At 43.8% G+C, this 20517-nt stretch overlaps 1 protein-coding gene across 1 annotated transcript in view; it reads right to left on the bottom strand.

Annotated features, from left to right (window-relative positions):
- Positions 1-20517, bottom strand: part of NEK7 (NIMA related kinase 7) — a 104108-nt gene that overhangs the window by 37427 nt on the left and 46164 nt on the right. Inside the window, exons 4-5 of the mRNA XM_048496751.1 lie at positions 8108-8170; positions 3638-3748 (exon numbers count right to left, since the gene is read on the bottom strand). Coding sequence (XP_048352708.1) covers positions 3638-3748; positions 8108-8170 — 174 coding nt within the window. The remainder of the gene's footprint in view (positions 1-3637; positions 3749-8107; positions 8171-20517) is intronic.

Here is a 20517-nt window from a genome sequence, read left to right as displayed (position 1 = left end):
AAAACACCAGGCACTGATTCAGAATTTCTACTGACTCAACTTGGACTAGATAAAAAGACAAATAGAGCTGGATGTCATCTAAATATTGATGATGCTTTACTTCTGTGGTTCCCAACCCGGGGTATGTGTGCCCCCAGGGGTACACACTAGAAAATGTTGGGGTACACAAAATAATTACTTAATGGGTTTGCTAATATAGGGGTACAATTTTAGGGAAATGGGTTGCCAAGGGGTATGTGAGTGAAAAAAGATTGGGAACCACTGCCTTACAGGAAAAATCTGGATGACCTCACCCAAAAGTTCCATATAATGTTAAAAAACATGGGATCACAGGCATAGCAATACAGTACTGTAGTACCTCTTTCTAGAACTGCTGTGATACGTGGCAGAGAAATTACAGGAGTACCATTTCACTAACTCTGAAACTCTCAATATGATCCAGAAAAATACCATGGTTGACAATAATGAAAGCTGCTGAGAGGTCCGGGATATTAAACAGTAATATACCCTGATTATTAGCCATTTCATATCATTCTACTTGAAAGTCCAAGGCAATTAAAACACAAAACCAGGCTGGTAACCAGACTGAAATGGAAATATACTAAAATGGATTACATTTCTTAACAGTACACAGGCTTCTCTAACAGATTAGGCCAAACAGACCTCAGATATGAAGATTTACGCTCAAACACACGCTCTTAATCCTATGCAACATGTTAAAAAGGTTCCTTGAAGTGCTAATTTCTTAAAAGCACTAATAATGTTAATCCTATTGTTGCAAGTTCACCTATTCATTTTTTTACACATCAGATTCTGTCTTGCTCATTAGGACATAGCATTCCATTGTACTACACCATGGTGAAGACTCACTCATGCTCTTTAACAAAGAGGCACCTGCTATCATCCATACTGGCTGGACTCCAAGATACAGTCCACGCTTCTTAAATGTAATTATCATATTTCACCCTGCTCATGTGAAAAACAACGCAAGCAGAGTGAGGCCTTTGCATTGTGTTATAGGTCCTTTCTCTTAAAACGATCATATAAAAAGGAGAAAGGGGGCAGAATTCCTCACACCTCCCTCCCTCCTCCCCACCACATATACACCTAAAACAAACTCATGCCGATCTTACTACAAGAACTATGAAAACATGAATACATCATGACACCTTATACATATTTAATCATAGCCTGATAGGCTGTCATTAACTTCAAAAAGCAATCTGAGTTCACAATATTAAACAAGATGCCTGTGTTAAGAGGACATCATAAATTACCCTCACGAAAGGGATGGGTAAGAAATACCCATGAAGCATAACGGAACCAAAACTTGCAAAGGATGACATTCGGTATCTCTGGGGTAAATCAGAATTAAAAGTACTCCTCCGATTCACCAGTAGATTAATTGATGAATTCATTAAGCACTCATTAAGGTGGAGGATTTGTTTTAGAATCTAATTATAGTCAGACCTAATCTTTGCATGGGTCTCCAAGTGGTGATGACATTGCTGTAAAGTACCCTTTGTCTCTGTATGAATCTGGGTGGATTGTGCATTTTCAAAATTATAAAAAATGCAAATCTTTAAAAATATCATTTATATTAAAATACCAGGATGCTTATTTTGAAAGCGAGGCAGAGAGACTGGCTACAAGTTAATGATTTGACAGCCCCAGGTAAAATTAAGGCATCAATAGGTCATAATGAAACCTGCCAGAGAGACACCTCATATTAATAAGTGCTATGTCAAATAGGAATTTTCAAAAGAGAAAACAGATGTATCAGTGTAGCAAATGTAAGCATACAGAGTTAAAATACATACAGTTTGGTTATAAATGCTACCAGGCCATTGCTACTCTGTACACCATCACATTTTTTACTGTCTTAGGTTAAATCAAAAAAGAATATTCTTCAAAGCTCAAAGATAATTTTCTACTATTTTGCTATAAAATTCCTGCTACTTTGCTATTAAATAGTATTTTTATATCACAGGGTAGGGACTAAATAAAAAGTATACATTTGTTATATATACATCACACACACAAACAAGAAATAAAAATAAGCAGGTGTGGAGGTCAAAGGTCTTACAATAGAAGGCAATATATATTAAAATATTACATTGCCTTGGAGTTATTTTGATTTAGTTATAGTATCTTAAATATGCATGTCAGCTCTTGGAGTAACCTACTGCATTTAGCTGAAGAAAAACAATACTGTTTTCTGCTTTTGATTAACTTATAGGACAGTTTTTTAAAAACTGCACATTTTGCCTAATTATACTTTCATACAGTTCACCCAATGGTGAACTTCTTGAATGATGTTTTTTTAGCTCTCATCACATCTTTAATGGCTATTGAAATATTCCATAATATCTGGACTACATTGGCAGTTTTTACCAAACATTATCACACTTTAGTGTGCTAAAATTATGAATGATTTTATTTAAAAGTCTTCACTAAGGCTCAGTTCAAACAGTTCCTGCGCTATAGCCAGGATATTGTGTTGCAGTGAAACAAAAGCATTGTGGCAACTTGAAGTATAACAACATTTATTCCAGAATGAGTTCTTGTGGGTCAGAGCTAACTTCCTTTATTACACAGAACATTACAAAAAGGGAGAGGAAGAAACCATGATTTGTAGGACTAGAAACAAGTAATGGGCTTGGACACATCCTCCTTCCCTCTTATGCATGACTCCACTTTCAATTGTATTCAGTGCTAACCATAGTTTGCCATCACATCTAAGAACAAAACAAATATAACTTGTGGGGGCAAAGTGGTAACATTGGTTTGAACATCGCTGGCAAAATATGTTTGTGCAAACCTACAAACTGATGTTGAAGCCACAGGAATTGGGAGGAGGACACATACAAGTCCACAGTTTACGTCTTATTCTTCAAATCACAATTGTCTAGACTGAGCCATGAAGTGATATAGAATATAAAATGTCATTCCTCCAAACTTCTTTTCCAGGCCAAGATGCTAAAGTTGTTTTCTAATTTAGGTTTACAGACTATCGGTACACACCATAGAACTGACAAAACAGAAATCTAGTTTGTATAAAAATACAAGAAAATAAAAACAACAGATAACAAAAGAAAAAGGCATGGAATCGGTTGGTTGGACAGCACTGGTTGCAGTGATGATTCAGTGTACCTAGGTTTGCAGCAAATGTATTTTTGAGTTCAAACTACTGTTGCCAAAATTTTAACCTGCAGCTAGTTTATAACATTAAAATTATAACACCTGAATTATAACAATAAAATTCTTAAAAGGGAAAATTTAGAATGGAAATACTGACAAAATATACCATGGCGGCCCAATGCCAGATTCGGAGTGCAGTCATTAATCTCTTCTCCCTTTCTGCCTTTTCTTGCACTCACATACTGCATGTGTAAATAAGGTGCAAACTTTGGCAGTCAGTTACACATGTGCCGGCCTTAACCGTCTGGATGGAATTTACACATTTGTAACTGGGAATAGCATCATAACTCCTTTTTCTAATTCATTCTATGCAGTAATCCAAATATGAATTAAACTCCAAGTTATGAAAAGCAAAAAAGTTAAATACTAAAAAACATTACACATATTCCAAATAAAGAACTAATAAACTCTTAAGGTTTTTGTAAAAAAATCCTACCTTGATCATTCTAGAAAGATCACCAGCATCTGCTAATTCCAGCACGATATTTAATTCATTGTCTTCAATAAATGAGGCATAGTATTTAATTACATTTGGATGATTCAATTGCTAGAAAAACAAACAGGTATTTCAATTTATAGTTGAATAATCACATAAGGAATTACTTTAATTTGATGACAACTCTTAAGTATCCTCCCTCATTTAAGACTAGAACCTCACAACAACAACAAAAGGAATATACTTCTGCAGTACACTACACAAATAGCAACAATATACTATTTATAATTTACACAATAAAATAAATAAAACAGAAGTTCAATTTATTTATTTATTTCAGTTTATAGGTCACCCTTTCTCATGCTGGTTCAGGGCAGCTTACAACATCAATTAATAACAGTAGAATCAATAAAACATTCTCGTTAATATCTCAGCACCCTTAACCTCCACTAAGGGGATAAACAATCAAAATTTAGAAAAGGAAAGAGGGAGGGAGGGAGGGAGGGAGGGAGGGAGGAAGGAAGGAAGGAAGGAAGGAAGGAAGGAAGGAAGGAAGGAAGGAAGGAAGGAGACACCAGCTGGTTGGATACTATTGCTGTTCTCAGCCATAAACTTGGTAGAACAGCTTTGTCTGATAGGCCCTGCAAAATTATACTAAATCTCCCAGGGTCTTACTGGACACAGGGTTCTACCAGGCCAGAGCTGAAAAAGCCCTGATCCTGGTTGAGGATAACCATGCAGCTTTCAGGTCAAGGACTATGAGAAGTTGTTATTTGCTGAAAGTAAAACTCTTTGGGGAACATATTAGGAGAGGTGGTCCTGCAGATACAAAGGCCCCAGACCGCTTAGGACTTTAAAGGTTAATACCAAGACCTTGAATCTGATTTGGTACTCTACTCGGAGCTAATGGAGTTTGTGAGCACTGGCTGGATGTGTGCCTGTCACGGGTCCCAGCAAGGACTCAAAAAGATGTGTTTTGAATCAACTGGAGTTTTTGAAGCAGTCTCAAGGGCAGTCCTGCAAAGAGCGAGTTGTAGTAGTCTAATCTGGAGGTCTCTGTTACATGGATCACTAAAACAGCATTGGATGGAGACAGATAAGATGCCAGCAGCCTAGCCTGGTGAAAATGGTAAAATGCCAGCTGAGCCACATGTGTGACAGATTGATAATACTGTGGACAGATTGATAATATTCCCCTGGGGGGTTTGTACCACGTCTCCACTGGTTTTCACCAGCCGGGCAAAGATCTATGAGACAAGTGGTAGGTTTCACAGCTTCCAGGTACCAGCCAATATCATTGTGGGAGAGGCATGGGATTCATTGCAGGATCTGAAGACTTCCAAGGGGTCTCCAGTTCCAAGTTGACAGGGAAGTCCTGACAAAGCAATAAGGTATCTTCAAAAAAGCTTGCATATGCCTTCGAAATCTTAGTAATTTGAGGGCTCTCTGTCAGGGCTATCAAAAACCAAATCACCCTAAACAACTGAGCAAGATGAGATCTAGCAAATGCAATGCAGGCCACAGAATATTCTTTTTTGTGGCCTTCAACGCTATCTCATAGGCTTTCATAAGCATCCTATAAGATGTTCCTGTCACTTTGTTGCAAGTTCTCCACCCAATTCATTCCAGCCGTCTAAGCTCTTTCCTTTTTCTCCTTAACTCCACGGTATAGCAAGAAATTAGTTTGGGGGCAAATCAAAGAGGATGTCAGGGAGCAATCTTATTGATGTCTTCCAAGAGTCAGCCATTCCAGTCCTCCTCCAGCTCACCTAACGAGTCGCCAGGAGACAATGGATTCCACAGAGTATTTGGGAAATCAATAGGACCCATAAGTCTCTGTGGGAAAGCATAAATCAGCCCAACACCTATACATGGAGGGGCTGGTATGCTCAAACAGGCTTTCAGGGCATAATGGTCCAACTATGGTCCTCTATTTACAGAGATATGTCCCTTATCCAGCCCCACCCCAAAGATCAAATCCAAGATCAAAGATCAAATCAAATTATTTCAGCATAAACTTTTGAGAGTCAAAGTTAACTTCATCAGATGTATAAGGTTCACCTTGGATGGACACTCTATGTCAGTGATGGTGAACCTATGGCACGAGTGCCAGAGGTGGCACTCAGAGCCCTCTCTGTGGGCACTCACGCACAGGGTTCATAATGCAGGGTGGGGGCAGAAAATCACCCACCACACACATCTAGGCTGGCTTGGGCCATTGGGCACGACGCCCCACAGAGAGCAGGAAGGACTCGACTGGCGGGCCTGGTGCCTGTGCTCTGGATGGCTGCTGCCCGAGGGGAGGCAGAGGATTAGGAAGCGTAGATGCTAGAGGGGCGCAGAGCAGTGCGCGCAGGACTTGCTGGAGGTTAGAGCAAGCTGGCCCCTGCTCGAGTGGGTGGGGTGGAGGCACTGGACCAGTGCAGGGCAGAGCGGCGGGTGCATGCAGGACTAAAACCTCAGTATTCAGGTTAAATTGCAGTGTTGGCACTTGCAATAGGTTTTTAAGTTGCAATTTGGGCACTTGGTCTCGAAAAGGTTTGCCATCACTGCTCTATGTGTTAATATTACTGTACTGTAACACTACTGCAGCAGCGGCAACAGCAGCAGCAGCTGCAATAAGGAATCTGAGCTGAGTCTCAACAAGAAAGGTAGACTGTTAGTGAAACTGTTCAATACCAGGTCCATTAGCCACAAGACTACTACTCTGCAGAGTTACCTTGCAGAGCATAAAGTGGACCTAGTATGCCTAACTGAGATCTCGGTGAAGGAGGACGAGATGGTCGCCTTGAAAGAGCTGGCCTCTCCAGGTTTTTCAGCCTTCCATAAGTCACGTACAAAGGGTCAGGGGGTGGTGCTACTCATCCGGGAGTCTTTCAGAACACTCCTTAAACTAAGGAGCTTAGGAATTGGGTTTGTTGGCCTTATGTGGGACACCAAGGAGAGTTTAGCTACCTGGATGGTGTACCTTCCAACTAATGCACCAGCCAATACATCTTATTGGTATGATTGGGGTTATATGTTTTCGTTATGGGGCTGGGGGACTCTTTTGAAATTGCTCTACCCTTGTTTGGTTAAGTGACATAGGATTTGTGCCTTTTATTACATATGTTATAAATTTTCTTTCATGTTGGAAGCTGTTCTGAGCCTGCTATAATGAAGGAGAATCAGATAAAAATCAAATTAATAAAGCAGCAAATTAACACAACTTTCTTTCTAAAACAGAGAGGTAGTAAATTTTGCTGATTAAATCATATGCTATCTCAAAAATACATATATCCAGCTTTTGGTATCAAATTCACTTCAGCATATCTGATTAAATTCATTCTGTGGCTTAAAAGACTGATAGGTTCACAACTCCTTTTTCTATGAAATGGTCCAAATGTGAATTAAACCTCAGGTAATCAAAAGCAAATAAACTAAAAAAACAAGTTATACATCAATACTGCAGACTTGCATCCTGCAGAAGTAAGGCTCTGTTTATGCTGCCTTGATCTGTCTGTCTACACTTGAACCTTTCATGGCTTCACACTTCAGTGTAAAACTTCTTGCCAACACTTTCATGTTTCTCTTTGTGCTGAGAACTTCCTGATGATCTCTGCCCTGGCAGAGATGGTGACTAGTTTCTGGTCAGGGAAATCCTGGTCTGGTAAGGCAGGGACCAATTCAGTAGGGTCAGTAAGGTGAGAGACAGAACAGCAGGGTAAGATTGGGAAGGATGAGCCAAGGCCCCGCAAGGAAAGGCAAAGGGAGATGAAAAACTGTGTCTCAGCTTGTTCCCAGAGCAAAATGGAGGAAGAGTTATGCATAACCTCACTTCTTGACATTTCGTGGTTGGCTCTTGCCTTCTGTGGCAGCCAATTTGTGGTGGAGCCCACCACCCTATTCAGAATGCCACAGACACCCGTGGGTTCAAAAAGATTAGGGATCTCTAGTCTAGAGTCACTTTAGAGTTTAAATAAGGGCAGTGTATGTCTCAGGCAGACATATAACCAAGCATTTTGTGAATGAGAAGAGTCTAGGTAGCTTGCACAAGATTTTTTAAAAACCTTCCCAAAATGACTTGGAAAAGTCTAGTTTTAAGCAAGCCTGCGACTCTGCTTTTAAATCTCTTCAGAATTTTAACACTGATCACAAGGCAAAACTAAAAAGGAATGTTGATTCAAGGTATATCTCTCCACCTATGAAAGAAAGCATACTTCACAGCAGCTCAGCTATGGGATTTTCTTAAGCAGTCTTCTCTTTCTGCCAATTTGTCCTATAATGCTTTGCAGGTGTATGAAACATTACTTAAGAAATCAATATTATTCCAAAGTTTAATAAATCCAGACTGATTGGTAGCCATTTATATTGTAACCTCTGTGGAAAGGTTTTGTTATTGGATACCAGTAATTCCTCAACTGTTTCCACTGTCCACAGGAAAATGGTGAATTGCACTTCAATGCACATTACCTTTAACCAAAGATTTACCTTCAGAAGATCTATTTCTTTGATGCAGTCAGCACGGGCCTTGGCATCCATTAAATCAAATATCTTTTAAAAGAAAAGAAGAAAAAATAGTTTTTACTAACTTTTTAAAAATTAGTAGAAAGTATATATTTAATGTAACCAACAAGTATGCAATCCATGGTGTAACTGCTCACTAAAATACCACAAGAGAGCTGTGCCCTCTCCCCAACAATTAAATTAAATGCTTCTGTGGATCAAATACATCCATCCGGAGGAAGCCACCTGTGCCTGAACCATGCTTCTTAGGAGGTGAATCCGAGGAACTAGCGAAGATAGTGGTAGACAAGAAAGAAACTAAACTAAATGCTACCAAATCCCCTGGCCCAGATTGCATTCACCCAAGAGTTCTTAAAGAGCTCAAGCATGAAATTGCTGATCTTCTCACTTTAATATGCAACTTATCTCTGAAATCAACCTCCATCCCTGAAGACTGGAAGATGGCCAATGTCACACGAATCTTTAAGAAAGGATCTAGGGGGGACCCAGGAAATTACAGACCAGTCAATTCGACATCTGTTTCTGGTAAATTAGTAGAATCTAATAGTAAAGATAAAATTATAAAACATGTAGAAAAGCAAGACCTGCTGAGGAAGAGTCGGCATGGTTTTTGCAGAGGCAAGTCCTGCCTTACAGACTTACTAGAGTTCTTTGAGGGTGTAAACAGGCATGTGGATAAGGGGGAACCAGTGGACATTGTCTACTTGGATTTCCAAAAGGCTTTTGACAAAGTTCCTCACCAGAGACTATTGAGAAAACTCAGCAATCAAGGAATAAGAGGGGAAGTCCTCCTATGGATTAAAAACTGGTTGAGAAACAGGAAGCAAAGGGTGGGTGTAAATGGGAAGTTCTGACAATGGAGAGATGTAGGGAGTGGTGTCCCCCAAGGATCTGTTTTGGGACCGATACTCTTTAACCTATTCATAAATGATCTGGAAGTAGGGGTAGGTAGCGTGGTGGCCAAGTTTGCGGATGATACCAAATTATGTAGTGTGGTGAGAACCACAAAGTATTGCGAAGAGCTCCAAGTGGACCTTGATAAATTAGGTGAGTGGGCTAAGAAATGGCAAATGCAGTTCAATGTAGCAAAATGCAAAATGATGCAGATAGGGGCAAAAAATCCAAACTTCACATACACACTACAGGGGTCAGTGCTATCAGTCACAGACCAGGAAAGGGATTTGGGCGTCTTAGTTGATAGTTCCATGGGAATGTCAACTCAATGCATGGCAGCTGTGAAAAAGGCAAACTCTATGCTGGGGATAATTAGGAAAGGAATTGAGAATAAAACTGCAAAGATTGTCATGCCCTTATATAAAGCAGTGTTCAGTTCTGGCCGCCACATCTCAAAAAGGATATCAAAGAGATAGAAAAAGTGCAGAGAAGGGCAATGAGGATGATTGAGGGATTGGAGCACCTTCCTTATTAAGAGAGGCTGCAGTGCTTGGGACTCTTCAGTTTGGAGAGAAGACGTCTGAGGGGGGTAGATGATTGAAGTCTATAAAATTATGCATGGGATAGAAAATGTTGACAGAGAGAAATTTTTCTCTCTTTCTCACAATACTAAAATCATGGGGCATATATTGAAAATGCTGGGGGGATGAATTAGGACTAATAAAAGGAAACATTTATTCATGCAACGCGTGATTGGTGTTTGCAATATGTTGCCACAGGAGGTGGTGATGGCCACTAACCTGGATAGCTTTAAAAGGGGCTTGGACAGATTTATGAAGGAGAAGTTGATCTATGGCTACCAATGTTGATCCTCCTTGATATGAGATTGTAAATGCCTTAGCAGACCACGTGCTCGGGAGCAGCAGCAGCAACAGAAGGCCATTGTTTTCACATCCTGCATGTGAGCTCCAAAGGTATCTGATGGGCCACTGTGAGTAGCAGAGTGCTGGACAAGATGGACTCTGGTCTGATCCAGCAGGCTTGTTCTTATATTCTTATGTTGCTTCTTTACGTAATTCACAGCTCTAACTTTGCCTTCTTGCAAGGCAGCCTCAACTGGAAGTGCATAATTGCTATGTGTCTGCAATGGATACAATTGTATTATTTGATCACTCCAATGCAGGCACAGTGGAATTACATGACTTTCATGAGTCACTGCTGCAGGCATGCCTCTAATGTCAGGAAGCATGCCCAGATCAATGACTCATATAGAAACATGTAGGTCAGCTCCACTAAGGGATAGTAAATCTTAAAAAAAATCTTTAAGACTGAAGCATCCCATGAATTTCAGAAAATGAGTGTGCTTCAACCCTCTTGTATAAAATAAAATATAGTGTTCATTTGCAATGCATTTAGAAAATGGTTCCAGTGATTAGCATGGTTATAATCAACATAATGATTTAAGTCAGGATAGAGTGTAGTAGTGCAGGGAGCATCAAACTTTGCTAAGCACTCTCCCCATTATTGCTCTTCAAAACAGACTCCTTCCTCACTATCTGCGATTACCTAAATACACGTGTACTGGCAACGAGGGGAAAGAAAAGCAAGCAGCTTTGCCAATGGTTGTATAAAAGGGTTTTGAGTCCTCATAGCGAAAGAAAACCTTCTCAATGGAGAGATACTTGTAGAGTACAATTTTAACCAGTCAGTCAACAAAAGTGGAAAGAGGAACTTTTAACAGGAACATACCCTATAATTCTCTCTATGCTACTCCCTGCTATGCTACAATAACTGAAAGCAAACACACTAGGTTGAGATTTATGATTCATGAAGCTAAGGGCAGAACAGAACAAAAGCAAGATAAGTAACATGGATGGAATGTTGAGAATAAAAAATAACATCTGACTAATAACGGGGGAGGGGGGAGAGAAGCAGAGGTGTATTGTGGAGGAGCAGGAGGGGTGATTCTCCCCAGGCGACATTCGCCTGAGTCACATGTTTATTTGTCTTTTCTTACCCATACCAAATATAACCATCCCATTCATAAGTCATTCCATCTCTCTCCAAATTTAAAAGTCTCCAATTTTGTAATATGACTCAGTCTTTTAACCAGATCAATGCAGAGGCTTCAAAATAAATTCTTAAATAGGTATTTGTAAGCCACCCCTTTCTTTACCATCACAAAGTGTTTTCAGTTTTATTTTGGCTTCCAGTCCTTGCTATATAAATCTGGCCAGCTCTTTTTGTTATATATTTAGCAACAATTTAGTTTGTTATAATTTATAATAGGTATATTTTGGAAAAGGAATCAAATTCTCTGTAAAATGTTCATTTGAATAACTGAGATTTGTCCTAATAAAGATAAATTTAAATTCTTCCATCTCTTCTTCATTTATTTTCTTTCAGGTTTTTTCTTATTCTGACAAAATATCAGATTGGAATTTATGTTAATCCCTAAATATTTAATAATTTTAAAAATTTAAAAACTGGATTTTCCTTCCAATGTTTTCTGAGCTTCTGGAAATATATATTTTAACAACATTTTTATTTATCTTTGTTAACTTTTAGTCCTGAAATATTAACAAATTCATCTAATTTATCACTGAGTATTTGTATGCTTTCCTCTCAATGTGCCAAGATTATCAAGAGATTGTCAGAATATGCTTTAATTTTATCATCTTCTTTTCTAATCCTATAACTCTAATCAAATTCTTTCCCCTTATATCATTAATTAATATTTCCAGAACCATAATAAAGAATAATGGGGAAATGGGGTACCTCTTTTTGTACCTCTATTTACTTTGTATCTGGACATCATTTCTCCATTTATTATTAATGGTGCAAATTTGATTCATGAGAGGCAAGCAGGCTTCCTTCCAGGCAAGCAAATAAAAGAGTACTTGACAGTACTGATGGATGTGATAGAATATTATCAAAACTGGATATAATCTTTTTTGACATAGAAAAAGCCTTTGATACCCTAGACTGGAATATTACAGTAGAGGTATTCGAAAGGATGGAGTGTGGGAAAATTTTTATAAAATGAGCTGGGCAAATTTGGACATTCATCACATGTGTCTTGCCTAAAAGGATCCTCCATGAATGATGCCATCACCCCAAAGCTTTGCTCCATGTGGTATTCCTCTTTAGATCAAGCAGTTAGCATTATATGGTCACGCAACCCGTGGGTGCTTTTGACAAAATGTGATAATCAGTCCACCTTTTGTTTGCTGCCTATCCAACCTGATGACTTCTGCCTGCTAGATTTTAAATCCAACGGGAAATAAAGCCATGTCTGTGGATTGCTCTGATGCTTGTGCCATGTTTGAGGCCTTTAGCATGTTTGAATGGGCAACAAAAGAGAACACTGGATCCTCTTATGTGATGCACTAGCTTGACTTTTTGGGGGGTGGGGTGGATGCCACAGAAACATCGGCATGTGCTCATCACCTTGCCTATTTTCAGGTCCTTGCATGCAAATTAGGAATACCACTGGTACATAAAAAAACCAAAGGCCCTGCCACTAATTTAGTGTACTTAGGGATTTCTCTGGATTCAGTAAAGGGCACGTCTACCCTCCTGGTAGATAAACTGGATACGCTACAACATTTGCTGACTAGGGTCATTAAAAGGAAAAAGTGCACCCTTAGAAAAATCCAACTGATACTGAATCATGTCAATTTCACTGGAAGGGTGGTCTTCTCAGGTGGGCCTTCTGCACCAGCTGGCTAGATCCATGACCAGGGTCTTCTGCAGCAGTAAATTGCTGTCCTCATCACATAACAACGCTCTGGCCCTTTAGAATATATTAGTCAGTGGACTGGAGCTGCAGATTCTGCATCGTTCTGCCTGCAAGGGGCAACTATGTCTGATACACTACGCATTGGAATACCTGGCAGTTTACCCTAAGGTTGCTGGCATTTTCCTGGTGCATGCTGATGGCTCCTGCCTTTCTCATTTTCAGTTTTTCAGTTTTTTGCAGGTGTGTCTTTCTAATCCCTCTGGGGATTTTAGGGTGCATTCATTCCAGATTGGGGCAGACATGGTGACGGTCGAACAGGATTTCTCCTCCAATTGGATAATGGCCATAGGCTGGTAGCATGCATCCACGTACAAGCTATACATTAATCCTTGCTTGTCATACTAACTGGTTAGTTCCTCTAGAGACTTAGTGGATAGTTTTTGATAGTCAGGCACAATATCATGTTTTGGCCAAGCAACTATGCAGCTTTGTCTGGATGGGATCCCAATGTGGGTCTTAGCAAAAAAAAAAACATGGTCAGAACAGCGAGGGATGAAGTGGGATGCCCTTCTTCCTGCTATGGTGGGCAAAGTTTATCACTAGGGCCCACAACAGGCTAACATCATTCAGCCAGGGGAGAATGATCTTCCAGTGCAGAAAGCCATGGTTTTATCTCATCGTATGATCCATGACCTCAAGACTGCATCAAAGATTTCCAGAATCCTCATTGTTTTGGTTCTGCTTGTTGGAGTGTTGCAAATGGAAGGAAGTGTTGCAAATGGAAGGGAGTTCTCACTCTGCACTAGGTAGACTTGGCCAGAAGTAAAGCCTGCAAAGCGGTTGAGCAATCCATGAGGACTCTTAGGGAGGGTGTAATTTTGCACTCTGACATTTCTTTCAGGTGCATGGGAGTTTGGCATGCACCTTTCTGAGTGGAGCACTGAGATCTGGTTGCTTGAAATTCAGCATGCTTTATGTGATTGGTTATAGGCTTAGGAGCAGTGGCAGGAGTGGGGCCTGGGTGATCTTTGCTGTTTGGCAGGTGGACAATGGAATGGATCTTTTTTGGGGGGGGAGGAGTTGTACCTGTGTGCCTGCCTCCTCATTTTTGGGGGATCCCATAAAGGATCTTGGGGTGTAGAGCCACTCAGCCACATGTCCAGGTGGGGAAGTTGGCTGGCTCACCTTTAGATGGAGAGGGGATCATGTAGAGGCCAGTGCCCCTGGCTCTCAGTTGCTGACCATTCCAGTACTCCCAGGTGGGCTGGGGAGGGTGTTTCATTGGTCAGCAGGTGGGGCACCCTATGCCATCATCCATTCCCATGCTCTGGACCTGCTGCTTTACCTGGATTTACTAACCAAGTGTAAGGAATTCCATAGAAGCAGAAATAAAAGGCTTTTGGGGTAAAAGTCCATTTATTAAGACATCTTAGAAAGCTCAAGTACACGCAGTGGCAGGAATGACACTTCCCGCCAGAAGCACAGGTTATAATACCAGGCACCCCATCCCCCCTGCCTGCTTCCCATGGGAACAGAGGCTTCATCTCCCGCGCAAAGATAAAGTCTCCGCCGATGCATCTGGCCCATCGCCCGGGCTGTGGAATGCACTCAAGGTTACTTCACCATCAACACCATTGAATCCTTTACACTCTGCCTCCCCTAAAGAAAACCCCTTCCCCCCAGGTTTGTGCGGAAAGGCGCGGTGGAAAGCAGCAATAAGGGTGGGGGGCTTCAATGTTTTCGGAATAAACCCATTGATTATACCCAGAGGAATATCCCACCCAAGAAACTAAATATTGCAAGCGTTTGCGATTAAAGCGAGAGTCCAGGATAGCGTCAATTTCGTAGTGTTTGTGGCCATCAATAATAGTCGGTGGGGGCCTCTCCATGGCAGGTCGTGCCAAGCATCGGGAAGCAGGAGCCTCCTTGAGATAGCTGGAATGGAAGACAGGATGGATGTTACTAAGAGAGTTAGGCAAATCTAAGCGGGCAGTGACATCATTAATCACTTTAGTAATCTGAAAAGGTCCCACAAATCTCTTGCCAAGTTTGGAATATCTATGCACGTCTCTGAGATTTTTTGTAGATAAATACACCCAGGAGCCCACACGCAGAGGGAAATCCGGCGGTGTTTATCCGCTTGCAGTTTTTGGGAGTCCTTTGCTTGTTGTAAGGCGGTCTGGACCGACTTCCATGCCTCGGCTAGAGATGAAATCCATTGTTGAAATTCTGGGGGGTCCAAAGCAGCTGCGGGCAGTTGTGGCAACGGCCGGAAGGAGCGACCAGACACAATTTCAAAGGGGGTTTTCTTTGTACTACTATGAACCGCATTGTTATAGGCGTACTCCGTAAACGGAATAAGCTCGCACCAATTGTCTTGGTGGTAGTTGGTGTAACAACGTAAATACTGCTCTAGGGTTCTGTTAGTTCTCTCCGTCTCGCCGTCACTTTGAGAGCGTGGTAAGACGGCCGGGCGGCCCCCAACAACCCTAAAAAAGCCTTCCAGAACTTTGAGATGAATTGGGGGCAGCGGTGGAGACCACCTGCGGAATGGAGACGGTAAACATGTTGAATAAACAGCCGTGCCAACTTAGGAGCGGAGGGGATGGAAGCACATGGAATAAAATGGGCTTGCTTAGAGAATAAGTCTACCACCACCCATAAAACCGTGTTGCCATGACTTTCGGGCAAATCTGTAATGAAATCCATGGAGATGACTTCCCAAGGGCGGGAAGCTACCGGGAGAGGCTTCAACAGTCCATGGGGCTTTCCCGGGATGGTTTTGGCTTCTGCACAAACCGAGCAGCCTTTAATGTATGCCTCAATGTGCTGCATTGGCGCGCCACCAGAACCGGGCTAAGTGCAGAGTTTTCAAAAAGCCAAAATGTCCAGCTGAGCGGGCATCGTGGCAAGCTTCAAGAACTTGCTTGCGGAGGCACATACCAACATTCCCCTCCGCCAAACTCCATTCTCCAAACGCGAATTGGGAGTCTCCCTCGGCTGCTGGAGGCTCACGCATGCCCCGCCTCCTCCAATTCCCGCAGGAAAGGAGAGACGAGACTGGGAACGGGGGGGGGTGGAGGAGAAGTGGACGTTTGAGAGCGGGTGACAGCCAACCCCAACTGGGAGGGGGTAAGAACAGTGCGTGGAATGTCTCGTAAGGCAGCTCCACCCCCCGGGTGAAGGCTGATCAGCCAGTTTGTTAGTTTTCCCAGGGAAAAAATGGACTGTAAAAGAGAAACGAGAAAAGAAATCGGCCCAACGAAGTTGTTTTGCGGACATCTTGAGGGGGGTGGAAAGAGCTGCCAGGTTTTTATGATCCGACCAAACTTGGAAGGGGTGCTTAGCCCCTCCAGCCAGTGGCCATAGTGGAGAGTGCTGCTTTGATGGCCGCCGATCTCCTTGTCTCCTAGTCAGTTGAGTTCGGCACCAGAGAATTTTTTTGACAAATAAGCACACGGAACCAGTCTACCATCTTTATTTTTTCTGCAACAGGGCTGCCCCAAGTGCTTTGTCCGAGGCGTCCACGTGAACCACAAACGGGAGATCCGGGTCAGGGTGCTTTAGGATCGGTTCGGTGGTAAACGCATGAATTTTAATAGTTGAAAGGCTGTTTGACATTTCTCAGACCAAAAGGGGCCCCGGGCTTGGTGGACAGTGGATCTTTACCCTTAGTGCAGAGGGTCTGTGAGAGGGAGAGTCAGTTCAGCAAATTGGGGTATAAAATCACGATAGAAATTAAAACGACTGGGGTTCTTTGCGGTTGGTGGGGGCAGGCCATTGGAGGACTGCTTCAATTTTAGCAGGATCCATTGTTAAGCCCTCGGGCGAGATCCGGTAACCCAAATAGTCAATGGAGGTCTGATGAAAGCAACATTTGGAGAGTTTGGCAAAGAGAGAGTTGTCAAGCAAGCGTTTCAATACCTCACGAACCAATATTTCATGCTCTTCTATAGTTTGCGAGTAAATTAAAACGTCATCTAAGTATACAACCACTCCCTTGTACAGGTAAATCATGGAGAACTTCGTTGATAAGGGCCATGAAAGCTCCGGGGCCATAACCCGAATGGCATTATTAAATATTCAAACTGTCCAAACTTTGTGTTAAACGCAGTTAGGTGTTCATATCCTTCAGCAATTCTGACTCTGTAGTAAGCTTCTCTCAAGTCCAATTTAGTAAAAATGCGTCCTTTGCCGAGTGCATCTAAAAGGTCCTTGATCAAAGGCAAAGGATATTTATTGGACAGGGAGACCGCATTGAGACCTCGATAATCTGTGCAAAGCAGTAAAGACCCATCTTTCTTTTGACAAACAAAGCAGAACTTGGCGTGTGTGTGTTTGGTAGCCCGCCGTATGAAACCGCGAGCAAGGTTCTTATCTAAGAAGGCACGAAGTTCCTTCTCCTCATTATACAGGACTCATCACGGTAGATTCTACCCTTGGGTAGTTGTGCCCCTGGTTGTATGACAATTTTACAGTCAGTGTCTCTGTGGGGCGGCAACTGATGCAGCATTCCTGCTCCTGAAAAACTCTGGCTAGATCCTGATATGCAGGTGGGATGCCAATAGAATCAGGAAGCCAGAGGGTGTGTGTCAGGAGGCGTTGGGTTTTCTTCCCAGTTCGTAGCTGTTCACCACAGGGAGGATCGGTGAATTCCGGGATCCTCTCCTTCCAAAATGAATTTTGGTTCAACAACCAAGGCATGCCCAAAAGTGGGCTGGCCGAACTCCCAATGGTGGTATAGCGGAGGAGAACCGGCTGTGTTTGTACCTGGGCGGACCTTAAGTTTCGAGGGCTGCCAGAATCCATTTGGGTGAATGGTATGGAAGCTTAGCCAGGGAATTGGTCTAAACCGAGCTCCCTCTGCCACCTGGGGCCATTAAACAGTGGGAGCAGCCGGAATCCACAAGGGCCGAGGCTATAATGCGAGTGTGTTTAGCGGGGTTGGCCAGAAATGCTTGAACAGTAATGGGGTACCTTCACTCACGTCAGAGTCGGGGCCATGTCCATGGGGGCTGAAGAAAGACAAACAGCTGCTTCCCCTCTCTGGGTAGCCGCCGGTCACCGCTTTAGGCGAGCCAGTGGGAGGCTGACCCCTGACCTGCGTGGTGGTTTGGCGGCCGAGTGCGTGAAACTGGAAGCGGTTGGTTTTTTGCTTCTTGGGACGGTTGGCGGCTAGATGACCCTGGCCCTCCGCGGTAAAGGCACAACCCAAAGTCGGCGGACTGGCGTTCGGTGGTTTTGGTAGGAAGCGGCTGGAGAAGCGGATTTGGTGGACACAGTAGTGGTTTTAGGCATTAGGCGGCCTCCTTGTGGCGTATTCAAGCGAAGGGCGCGACGCATAGCGGCCAACTGGATCCAATCTGCAATGAGTACGAGACGAATTAAAAGCACCGTTTCACGGTGGTTTGCTGTCCACAGCATCCGAGAAGTATTCGCATTTCATGCGCTCAGGCCGCTCAGGAGGAAGTCGAGCAGCCGCCCGCAAATTCACGGACAAATTCTGCAAGCGGGCGGTTGCCCTGCTGGATAGTTTTGATGAGTGCCGGATGGCTTCATTCTCAGCGCCTGGATCTTGAAAGCTCTTAAAGCTTGGAGGAATCACGCGGGCACTGTATGCGAGAGTCCACTCATCCTGCAAATCCAAAACAGTCACGAACCAGTGGGCTGCTGCCCCATCCAGGACTGAGCCGATGTCCCGATATATTTTGGCGTTCAGACCGGTATAGATCATCATAGTCTTCCAGAGTGGGCATTGAGTTGCAAGATGAAGTAGGGAAGTTTGGAAGCGGTCCCATCAAAAGCGGGCTGGTATCGAGGAGGCCGATAGTAGCTCTTAAGCCTGCTGGGGAGGTGGTTCGCGGGTTGAGCAGGTTGGGCAGGCAGCTGTTATGCAGGCGAATAGGAGCTGGCGGTGCCGCTGGCGTTTGGGTGAAAGCGCAGGCGGGACCCAGGTGCGGCCCCGGCACCGGCATGATCAGTAACAGCATAGACTCCAACTTGGGACCTCCCGGTCTACTGCCTCCTTAGTTCCCTCTCCAGCGCAGCCAGATCCCTCTCCTTGCGAGCCAATGCATCCTGGTGCGCATGCAAAGCAGCTTTTTCGTTCCAATTTAGCCAGTTCGTCCCGTTTAAGGGCTTCAGTGAGCTCACTTTGCGTCGCGCCAAGAGCCTGAACGCTTCGTTGCCGTTGTAAATCCAGTCTGGAATGTTCCAGGACTTTATCATGGACTGACCGATTCTGGGCATATTGTCGTTGGAGCACGTCTTTGGCACGGTCCAACTCGAGCTGGACTTCTTTGCGTTGCTGTTCCCGGTCCCTCTGCAGGTTTTCGCGCTCTTGCTGCAACTGTGCCCGTTCCTCCTCCCATAGCTGGCGTTCACGGTTCCATGCAGCTTTGGCATCTCGCAGTCGTCCACTTCCTCATCCCAGTCCTCTCTCGATGGGAGAGCGGAAACTCGTCCGTTGGGAAGGCAAGCTTTCCTCGGACTCTTCGGTCGTCTGGAAGCGAGGCATCGGAGGCACCGTAGCCGCCGTAGCCACCGGTGGCTCCCGAGGCACCTCCAGTGCGGTTGCTGGCCCGGGATTAGGGGGGTCCGATTGGGAAGCGATGCAGGATACCCCTCCCAATTCCAGGTTTAGTCCCGGTGTCCTTTGGGCCCCAGTGCTGTGCCACGGTGGTTCTTTGGGAGCATCACCAAAATACGAGTCCAGGAATCGTTCAATGGACTCCTGGGTTGCCGCGTGAAAGGTGGTCAAGCCCGTCTCCTCCATGACAGGTTGCATCTGAGGTTTGTAATCCACACGAAAACGGGTAGAGATCCGGTCCACAGGCGCTCGATCCATGGACAGCGCCGCAAACGGGTCATGGAAGTCCCCATGGTCGTCGTCACGTCCCTCGTTCCAACGGAGTAAAGGAAGACTCGTGCTGATACGAGGACGGGAAAGAGCCACCTGCGAGGCTCCGTTCTCCTGCTGGTCCCGCCAGATCCAGAAGGGAAAGGTCGGAGCCCTCTTTGGGGGCTACCGCACCCTCCGCAGTAAAATTCAACCTCTCCATCGCAAGACAAGAGGTCCACTGCACAGGAATATAGATGAATTAGGTTTCCTGCCACAATGTAAGGAATTCCATAGAAGCAGAAATAAAAGGCTTTTGGGGTAAAAGTCCATTTATTAAGACATCTTAGAAAGCTCAAGTACACGCAGTGGCAGGAATGACACTTCCCGCCAGAAGCACAGGTTATAATACCAGGCACCCCATCCCCCCTGCCTGCTTCCCATGGGAACAGAGGCTTCATCTCCCGCGCAAAGATAAAGTCTCCGCCGATGCATCTGGCCCATCGCCCGGGCTGTGGAATGCACTCAAGGTTACTTCACCATCAACACCATCGAATCCTTTACACCAAGCTGTGACCAAAGATGGGTGAGTTTTCCTTCCTGCCTACTTATCTCCTCTCAGACCTGCAATGAAAGTTTCTTTTGCCTGTGTCTAACCAAGGGATCTTTGACTCTCAAAAGTTTATACCCTGACAATTCTGTTGGTCTCTAAGGGGGTACTGGACTCAAATGTGACTGCCTTTAGATACTGCAGTTTATGCAACAAACCCTGGTTAATCTATCAAACATATTTAACAATTCCCATCTGGTACATATAAGTGTTTGCTGTTTTGTTTCTTCTCCCCTGCCTCCCAACAGGAAGATATCTACCATTTCTGGGCCAGGCAACTACAAGGGATG

Source organism: Sphaerodactylus townsendi, linkage group LG05 (assembly GCF_021028975.2).
Source record: "Sphaerodactylus townsendi isolate TG3544 linkage group LG05, MPM_Stown_v2.3, whole genome shotgun sequence".
Taxonomy (NCBI): domain Eukaryota; kingdom Metazoa; phylum Chordata; class Lepidosauria; order Squamata; family Sphaerodactylidae; genus Sphaerodactylus; species Sphaerodactylus townsendi.
Note: the sequence above shows the minus strand (reverse complement) of the source record. Positions and strands in the feature narration are given on the sequence as shown.